The sequence below is a fragment of the Hylobates moloch genome, unplaced genomic scaffold (assembly GCF_009828535.3).
Source record: "Hylobates moloch isolate HMO894 unplaced genomic scaffold, HMol_V3 SCAFFOLD_7, whole genome shotgun sequence".
Taxonomy (NCBI): Eukaryota; Metazoa; Chordata; class Mammalia; order Primates; family Hylobatidae; genus Hylobates; species Hylobates moloch.
This window is the reverse complement of record NW_026652282.1, coordinates 100886733-100896940: the sequence shown is the minus strand read 5'-3', so window position 1 is coordinate 100896940 and position 10208 is coordinate 100886733. Positions and strand designations below refer to the sequence as shown.

At 44.1% G+C, this 10208-nt stretch overlaps 1 protein-coding gene across 3 annotated transcripts in view; it reads left to right on the top strand.

Moving 5' to 3' along the window:
• Positions 1 to 4681: 4681 nt before the first annotated feature.
• Positions 4682 to 10208, top strand: part of STEEP1 (STING1 ER exit protein 1) — a 56445-nt gene continuing 50918 nt past the window's right edge. For 2 of the 3 annotated variants that reach the window (XM_058441748.1, XM_032757529.2), the window contains exons 1-2: positions 4682 to 4859; positions 9699 to 9816. In XM_058441748.1, coding sequence (XP_058297731.1) covers positions 4736 to 4859; positions 9699 to 9816 — 242 coding nt within the window. In that variant the 5' untranslated portion in view covers positions 4682 to 4735. The remainder of the gene's footprint in view (positions 4860 to 9698; positions 9817 to 10208) is intronic. The other variant, XR_004370562.2, reaches the window with a different exon arrangement.

Below are 10208 nucleotides of genomic sequence, written 5' to 3'. Positions count from 1 at the left end.
ATCCCAGCTACCTGGAAGGCTGAGGCAGAAGAATCATTGGAACCTGGGAGGCAGAGGCTGCAGTGAGCCGAGATCACGCCACTACACTCCAGACTGGGTGACAGAGCCAGACTCTGTCTCAAAAAAAAAAAAAGGATTTCACTACCTGCTAAATTACTGAATCAAAGAAAACAAAGGCATGGTGTGGTATGCTGAATAATGCACAACCCTGCCCCCTCCGCCCCCCTCACCCAGATCTCCATTTCCTTTATCTCTGTAACTGGTGAATATGTTACCTTACATGGCAAAAGGGACTTTGCAGATGTGATTAAATTAAGAATCTTGACATGGGGATATTATCCTGGATTAAAGGGGTGGGCCTGAGGCAATCACACCAGTCCTTATACAAAAGATGAAGTAGGAGTCAAAGAGGAGGCCATGTGATGGCTGAAGCAGAGACTGGAGTGATGTGGCCACCAGCGAAGGAGCCAAAGTATGTCTGCAGTAGGAGTTGGAAGGGGCAAAAGATGGAAGCCTGAAGCCCCAGAAGCAATCAGACCTGCTGACACCTTGACTTTAGACCGCTGATATTGGTTTTGGACTTCTGATGTCCAAAACTCTAAGATAATAAATTTGTGTTGTCTTAAGCCACCAAGTTTGTGGTAACTTGTTACAGCAGTAATATGAAACTAATACACATGTCTACCATGTTGTACATGGGAATTCAATCAAACCAGCCACATCCACCAGACCAGGGCTCAGCAAACTACAGCCAAATCTAACCTGCCATTATTTGTCTATGGCCTACAAACTAAGAATGGCTTTCTATATTCTTAAACGGTTGAAAAAAGTAAAAAAATTTAATAATATTTTGTAACACATGAAAATTACATGAAATTCAAATTTCAATGCCCATAAATAAAGTTTCACTGGGACACAGCCATGCTCTTTCATTTATGCACAGTCATCCCTTGGTATCCTCAGGGGATTGGTTCCAGGATCCCTCTCAGATACCAAAATCCACAGATGCTAAAGTCCCCCATTCGGCCCTCCGTATCTGTGGGTCCTGCATCCACGGATGCAGAGGGCCTACTGTATTGGCCGTGGCTGCATCTGTGCTACAATGGCAAAGTTGAGTGACAGAGACTGTGTGTGGTGCTCTCATCACTTCATACTGCTGCTCCAAGTACTACAAATTGCAGGAATGCAGCATAACTCCACAGTGTATTGAATACCACATGTATCTACCATGGCATTAAAAAAAGTTATAAGTGTATACCTATTGTGTCAAAAGTAAAGAAAGTGGACTTTGATGGTCTTGCTTTTAAGGTACAATGGAGTGTGGATTACTTAGTTACCAAATTAGATGTGGGAGCATCGTGTTTATTACACAATGACACCATCACATTGCTACAAGATTATAATGTACATCAACGTTATCAGACAAAGCATTCATCACAATATTCCCAACTCAGAGGAGAGCAATGGCTAGTAAAATTTAAAATTTTAAGTAGAATATCTTATTATGGCAAAATTCATAATAAAACTAAAAAATAGGCCAGGCGCATTGGCTCATGCCTGTAATCCCAGCACTTTGGGAGGCTGAGGTGTGCGAATCACGAGGTCAGGAGTTTGAGGCCAGCTTGGCCAACATGGTAAAACCAAATCTCTACTAAAAATACAAAAAGTACCTGAGTGTGGTGGCACATGCCTGTAATCCCAGCTACTCAGGAGGCTGAGACAGGAGAATTGCTTGAACCTGGGAGGTGCAGGTTGCAGTGAGCCGAGATCACGCCATTGCCCTCCAGCCTGGGTAACAGAGCGAGACTCCATCCCTCCCGCAAAAAAAGTAAAAAATAAAAATAAGCCTGTAGTCAAAGTAAGTTTCTGAGTGGCTCCTTTGTTAGCCAACCAAGGAAAGTCATTTACTGATATTGAGCTAAATTGTGTTTGGTTGCAGAAGTCAAAGAAATAGGCTCAAGAAAAATAAAACTTGTTGAAGACCATTCACCTTTCAGCAAGAACAGTGGCGCTAAGAGTTGAGGACATTGAAAGCAACATCAAAACAAAAACAAACAAAAAAGGGCAAGGCACGGTGGCTCACACCTGTAATCTCAGCACTTTGAAAGCCTGCAGCAGAAGGATGAAGCCCAACAGTTCAAGACCAGCCTGGGCAACATAGCAAGACCTTGTCTCTACAAAAAAAATAAAAAAAAAAATAGCTGATGTGGTGGTGTGCACCTGTGGTCCCAGCTACTAGGGAGGCTAAGCTGGGAGGATCACTTGAGCCCAGGAGTTTGAGGCTGCAGTGAGCTGTGATCATGCCACTGCACTCCAGGCTGAGTGACAGAGCAAGACCCTGTCTCAAAAACAAAAACAAAAACAATGCAAATGATTTCAAGTGGTTTTCCTTGGCTCCTGATGAATTGAATGTTTACCAATATTCCTCAGTTGTTTTTTACTCAAGGAGTCAATGTTGAGTTTAAAGTGACTGAAGAATTGGACCAGGCACGGTGGCTCACGCCTGTAATCTCAGCACTTTGGGAGGCCGACGTGGGCAGATCACTTGAGGTCAGGAGTTTGAGATCAGCCTGGGCAACATGGTGAAAACCTGCCTCTACTAAAAATACAAAAAAAAAAAAAAAAAAAAAAAAATTAGCCAGGCATGGTGGCATGTGCCTGTAATCCCAGCTACTCAGGAGGCTGAGGCAGGAGAGTCGATTGAACCTGGGAGGTGGAGGTTGCAGTGAGCCAAGATTGTGCCACTGCACTCCAGCCTGGGTGACAGAGCCAGACTCTGTCTCAAAAAAAAAAAAAAAATTGGCCTGTGTATATGGTCTGTGTGGAACAACTGCAGATGAGAGTATTTTCAAAGAAGTCAAGAAAACACTAATTCAATTCAGTCTAAAGCAGAATCTGCTAAGATGTATTACAAATATGTATGGAGCAGAAAAGGTTTAGACAAATGTACAATACTTGTCAAAATGTAAGTTGTTTAAAATCCTGTAGTTATTAATTGTATTATTAAACAGCAGGTACTTTGCAAAAAACAAACAAATAAACAAACTTGAATCTATCTTGTGTTATTCTTGACAGTAGTGTCAACAGTGAAGTTCAGCCGAGCGCGGTGGCTCACGCCTGTAATCCCAGCACTTTGGGAGACCAAGATGGGTGGATCACGAGGTCAGGAGTTCAAGATTTTAGAAAATTTGAATTTGAATTTGAATTTGAATTCAAAATTTTAGAAAATTTTCTAAATGAGAAGAACTCCACCCTTGACCACTATTATTGAACACAAATAGTTTTTAAAAATGGCTTTTGCCATAGACTTAGTAATGTTCCTTAATGAATTTAACCTAAAATTATAAGGCAAAACAGTGTTTATACCTGAAACTTGTACCACAGTAAAGTCATTCAATGACATCCTACGTTGTTTGAATCACAAACAATGTCAAGGTGCTTTAATCACTTCTCGTGCTGTCAAAAGTTAAAAATCCAGATTTATATTCCCACACAAATTTGCAGTGGAAGTATTCTTGTACATGAATGTTCATAGCAGCATTATCTATACGATAACCAAAAAGTGAAAACAAGGCCGGGCGCGGTGGCTCACGCTTGTAATCCCAGTACTTTGGGAGGCCGAGGCGGGCGGATCACGAGGTCAGGAGATCGAGACCACGGTGAAACCCCGTCTCTACTAAAAATACAAAAAAATTGGCCGGGCGTGGTGGCGGGCGCCTGTAGTCCCAGCTACTCGGAGAGGCTGAGGCAGGAGAATGGCGTGAAACTGAGCCTGGCCATTGCAGCCTGGGTAACAAGACCGTCTCAAAAAAAAAAAAAAAAAAAGTGAAAACATCCCCGTTGTCTGCCAATTGATGAATGAACAAAATGTGGTATATCCATATGATGAAATATTATTCAGCCATAAAAAGGAAAGAAGTACCGTAACATGGATGAACCTTGAAAACATTATGGTAAATGAAAGAAGCCAGACAAATGGCCACGTATTGTAGGATTCCATTTATATGAAATGTCCAGAATAGGCAAATCCACAGAGATAAAAAGTAGATTAGTGGTTGCCGTGGGCTGGGAAGGTGAGGGGTGTGCGGGTGGTGGTGACTACTAATGGGTATCAGATTTCTTTTTGAGAAGATGGAAATGTTCTGGAATTAGTGGTGATGGTTACACAACTTTGTGAATACACTAAAAACCACCCAATTACACATTTTAAAAGGGTGAATTTTATGTTACGTGACTTATATCAACTAAAAAATAAGATACCTAAAAAATTAGGTACTCATCTGGAATAGTCATTAAAATCAAAATCATATTCAGAAACACACCCAAATCAGTATCATATATATATACAAAATATAAACTATATAATGCATAGTCCTTTATTTAGCTGGTCTTATACATACATATGTGTATATATACATATAAATGCATGCGTTATAGAAATGTAAAGAATTTATATAATATTAAGGGTGTTGTGAGAAAGCCCACCAATCTTCATTGAGAAGTGACTCTCAGATCACAGGAGTTCCAGCTAACTTGGCCAAGACAAAGTAGGTTCTGGGAGGCTCCAGGCGCACCCCCGTACATCTTAGCCTGATAGGACAGCCCGGAAGTTTATAAGACTTCTGCTAACACGTGACCAGCGTAGCCACAAGGAAACGGTGCAAGGCTCACTCGTGACGTCATTTCGGCGCGACCCTCTTCTTGGCGTAGAGTTTTCAGATTGCTCTTGGGAACCATGCCGAAAGTAGTGTCTCGGTCAGTAGTCTGCTCTGACACTCGGGACCGGGAGGAATATGACGACGGCGAGAAGCCCCTCCATGTTTACTACTGTTTGTGCGGCCAGATGGTCCTAGTGCTGGGTGAGTAGCCGGGAACTGCGGGGGCGTCTGCAAGGAGCCAGACTTCGGGTTCTTGAAGGCGAATTTTCTCTGGCTGTGATCTGGGAGCCACTTCTCAACGAAGATTGGTGGGTTTTCTCTCTCCGACTAAATCCTCCCTACGCATCCCCGCCACACTCCAGGGCATTTTTTTTTCCTGCTTTTTGTTTAGCCTTGTGACTCTGTATCCAGACCTTCCTCAAAACTAAACTCCTTCAGGAGAACAAAAATAGAAACACAAACATATTGTATTTCCCTCTTAATCCACTGTCTTCAAAAACTACTGCCTCTAGAAGCTTTATAACGTTTCTGCTGGTTACCAAGATGCTGCAGTTGCTCTTACTTCACAGCAAACGAAAATAAAACCCTCCCTTGATCCTGTATTCCCCTCCAGCTATAACCCCATTTCGTTGCTTCTTTTATAGCAAAGCTTCTCAAAAGAGTTGCCTATATTGGCTGTCTCTGCATCCTGACTTCTCATTCTCTCCTGACCTCACTTCAGGTAGGCTTTCCTTCCCACCTCATCATCCCGTATTTGGCTCCATGTTAACAGTTCTAGTGGTCAGTTATCAATGTTCATTTTAATTCTTCTCTCAGTGGCATTTGACAGAGGTAATAATTTCATTCCTTTTGCAACATGTTTTTTATTTGCTTCCAAGACTCCATACTCACCTGATTTTCCTCCTACCTCAGATTTCCCCCCCCCCCCTTTTTTTTTTGAGATGGAGTCTCACTCTGCTGCCCAGGCTGGAGTGCAATGGTGCAATCTCGGCTCACTGCAAGCTCTGCTTCCCGGATTCAAGTGATTCTCCTGCCTCAGCCTCCCGAGTAGCTGGGATTACAGGCGCCCACCACCACGCCCGGCTAATTTTTGTGTTTTTAGTAGAGACGGGGGTTTCACTACGTTGGCCAGGCTAGTCTCGAACTCGTGACCTCGTGATCCACCCGCCTCGGCCTCCCAAGGGGCTGGGATTACAGGCGTGAGCCACCGCGCCCAGCCTTAGATTTTTCCCCTTCTTGTCTGGCTCCCTTTTCTCTCTCAGACTTTTAGGCATTCCAACGCCTTATATATAGCTCAGTACTCTCACCTATTCTCACTCTGTACCCACCCCCTAGGTGATCTCATTCATTCCCAAGCTTTAAATACAACCGACATGCTGGTAACTCCCAGATGTTCATCTTTAACCTGCACCTCTCCTGAGACTCCAATTACCTATTCAACATCTCCACTTGAATGTCTAATGGGCCTCTCAAACATATCGTGCTGAAAATTGAATTCATGACCCTCTACACCCGCTCTCCAACTGCTCCTCTTATAGTCATCCCTATTGCAGTCAGTAGTGCAATTATTCATCCAGTATCTCAGACCAAATCCTGGAATCAGTCTTGACTTCTCTCTGTCACATACCTTACATCTGTCCAGTCCATCAGGAAATCCTGCAGGTGCTTTCGTGAAAATGTATGCAGGATCTGACTGCTTCTTACCACCTCCAATTTCTTTTTCTTTTTGAGACAGGGGGAGTCTCACTCTGTCACCCAGACTGGAGTGCTGTGGCACGGTCTCAGCTCACTGCAACCTCTGCCTCCTAGGTTCAAGCGATTCTCCTGCCTCAGCCTCCCAAGTACTGTGCGTCACCAGGCCCGGCTAATTTTTTTCTTTTTTTTTTTTGAGACGGAGTTTCGCTCTTCTTGCCCAGGCTGGAGTGCAGTGGCATGATCTCGGCTCACTGCAACTTCCGCCTCCCAGGTTCAAGCGATTCTCCTGCCTCAGCCTCCCTAGTAGCTGGGATTACAGGCATGTACCACCACACCTGGCTAATTGTGTATTTGTAGTAGAGACGGGGTTTCACCATGTTGGCCAGGCTGGTCTTGAACTCCTGACCTCAAGTGATCCACCCACCTAGGCCTCCCAAAGTGCTGGGATTACTGGCATGAGCCACCGCGGCCGGCCTACCACCTCCACTTCTGACACTGTAGTCCAAGCTACTACCATCTTTCACCTGGATTGGCACAATAGTCTCTTGCTCTCGTTGCTTCCACTCTTTTCCACATAGTAGCCAGAGTCCTGTTCAAAACCAATGGTTTCATATAACACTGAGAATAAAACCAAAGCCCATCCATCCCAAGACCCTTGATCAGGCCTGTGGCTACCTCTCAGGCTTCATCCCCTAACAGTCTTCCCCTTGCTCATTGCACTTCAGCCACAGTGGCCTTTTTGCTTTTTCTCCATCATGTCCAAAGTGTTCCTGCCCCCCAGTGCCTTTGGAATTGGTATTTCTTCTGCCCCAAAAACTTTTCCCTCAGTCCCTCCTTACTTCATTCAGGTCTCTGCTAAAATGTCATTTCCTTAGAGAACCTTTCCCTGATTACCTTGTCTAAAACATCATCCCTGTCACTTTGTCCTCTTACCCTGCTTAATATTTAGCACTTATCATTACCCAAGATCATATTATAATTATTTTAAAATATGTTGCCTCTTCCACTAGAATGTAAGCTTCATCAGGGCCGGGACTTTTTTTTTTTTTTTTGAAACAGTGTCTAGCTCTTGTAGCCCAGGCTGGAGTGCAATGATGCGATCTCACCTCACTGCAACCTCTGCCTCCCAGGTTCAAGTGATTCTTCTGCGTCAGCCTCCCGAGTAGCTGGGATTACAGGCGCCTGCCACCATGCCCGGCTAATTTTGTTTTTTTTTTTTTTGGAGAGGGAGTTTCACTCTTGTTGTCCAGGCTGGAGTGTAATGGCACCATCTGGGCTCACTGCAACCTCCGTCTCCCGGGTTCAAGCGATTCTCCTGCCTCAGCCTCCCGAGTAGCTGGGAGGCATGCACCACCATGCCCAGCTAATTTTGTATTTTTTTAGTAGAGACAGGGTTTCTCCATGTTGGTCAGGCCGGTCTCGAACTCCCGACCTCAGGTGATCCGCCGGCCTCGGCCTCCCAAAGTGCTGGGATTACAGACGTGAGCAACTGCACCCGGCTAATTTTTGTATTTTTAGTAGAGACGGGGTTTTACCATGTTGGCCAGGCTGGTCTCGAACTCCTGACCTCAGGTGATCCACCTGTCTTGGCTTCCCAAAGTGCTGGGATTATAGGCGTGAGCCACCATGCCCGGCCAGGGCGGAGACTTTATCTGCTTTGTTGTTTGCTGAATCTTCAGCACAGTGTTAGAACAGTGCCTGCTACCTAGAGGGCCCTCACGTATTTATTGAAGAAATTAATTCTTGGTAAGGAGGTGTGGTGGACAGCAGCATGTGCTTTCGAATCACTTAGAGTTGGGTCTGAATTCTTGTTCTGCTTCTTATTAGATGCATGGTATATCTCTTACCCTTTTTAACCTCAGTTCCTTCATCTTTAAAACAGGAACAACAAATCTCTACTTTAACCATTCATTGTGAAGAGTAAATGAGCTGACATGTAAACTGCCTAGTGTTCTCTAACTCCTCTCTTCACCTCCTCTATTCATCTTGAATTACTCTGACCACTTGACTTTCTCTGTGATCCTTTAGGTACTTAATTTGCATTATATAAATTTTCTTTTCTTTTCTTTTGAGAGACGGAGTTTTGCCCTGTTGCTTAGGCAGGAGTGCAGTGGTGTGATCCCAGCTCACTGCAACCCTCTGCCTCCCAGGTTCAAGCGATTCTCCTGCCTCAGCTTCCCAACTAGCTGGGACTACAGGTGTGTGCCACCACGCCCTGCTAATTTTTGTATGTTTTAGTAGAGACGGTTTCACTATATGTTGGCCAGGCTGGTCTCGAACTTCTGACCTCAGGTGATCCACCTGCCACCTCAGCCTCCCAAAGTGCTGGATTACAAGCGTGAGCCACCACACCCGGCCCATTATATCAATTTTCAATCTGCTTTACAACTGTACCTAATTTGTTTACTGTGTTTTCATTGTTTTCAGATTAAAATTCCTCCAACTAGGGTGGATCATTTGTATACTATATAATCACCCTCTCTCTTCTTCTTTTTTTTTTTTTTGACAGAGTCTCGCTCTGTTGCCCAGGCTGGAGTGCAATGGTGCGTTACCGGCTTGCTGCAACCTCCACCTCCTGGGTTCAAGCGATTCTCTCGCCTCAGTCTCCCAAGTAGCTGGGCCAGGCTGGTCTTGAACTACTGACCTCAGGTGATCTGCCCGTCTTGGCCTCCCAAAGTGCTTAGATTACAGGCATGAGCCACCTCTTTTTTTTTTTTTTTTTTTTTTTAACAGAGACAGGGTCTTGCTGTGTTGCCCAGGCAGAAGTACAGTGGCTATTCACAGGCACAAACATGGAACACTACAGCATTGCACTCCTGGTCTCAAGCAATCGCCCTGCCTCATTCTTCTGAGTAGCTGGGACTATAGGTGCATGCCACCACGCCCAGCCTCTCTCCTTTTCTTAGCACATACCCACTTTTCCCAGTGCTTCCTCGTAGGCATTCCAGTATGCTTGATTGTGTCTCCTGATTCTAATGCATTATAACACAAACCAAGTGTACTGTGATCACAGAAATACTCATAGAAACCTGAATTGCAGTACTGGGAAGGACTTTTGAGATATCATCTAACTCATCTTTCAAATGAGGCAAAAGTCTCCAAAGGAGGAAGTGATTTGCCAAAGATCACCAGGGTAGTAAGAGAGCTGGGACCAAATACCAAGGTCTCCTGACAGCAAGTCATTTTTAGTTGGAACATTCAATAATAGGCTTCAATAAGCATAGTAATTGTAGTAGAAAATTCTAGTGCTAGGGACCCCACTCAAAACTTCTCAGGATATTTTGCAGTGACTCATTTGCTGTATTTTGCCGTGACTCTAGTGACCAGATCTCTCCATTCCTTCAGACTGCCAGTTAGAGAAATTGCCCATGAGGCCCCGGGACCGGTCCCGTGTGATTGATGCTGCCAAACATGCCCATAAGTTTTGTAACACAGAAGACGAGGAGACTATGTATCTGCGGAGGTAAGAGGTTGATGCTTCCTGTTTAGGATTTCCCTATTGTGTTGGAGTCTGTTTCTGAATAATATAAATATCACATCTATTGTTGAACAGGTTAGTTGGTCCCAATACTTTGACACTTGTGGTGGTTTTCTTTCTTTTTTTTTTATGTTTTTTTTATTATTAATTTTTTCTTTTGCACACAAAACATTTTCTAAAAATACATACAAAAAGATGCATATCAAACATATTAGGAAGGTTGCACATGGGAAGACGGGGAATAGAAATGGGGGGTGGGAATTAAAGAAAATAAATGAGAGAGGGACTTTGTATGGATCAGTGATAATAACTCAATCCTCTATTTGACAAAGAAGAAGGAGAAGGAAGAGGAAGAAAAAGAAAGTGGGATAAAGGAT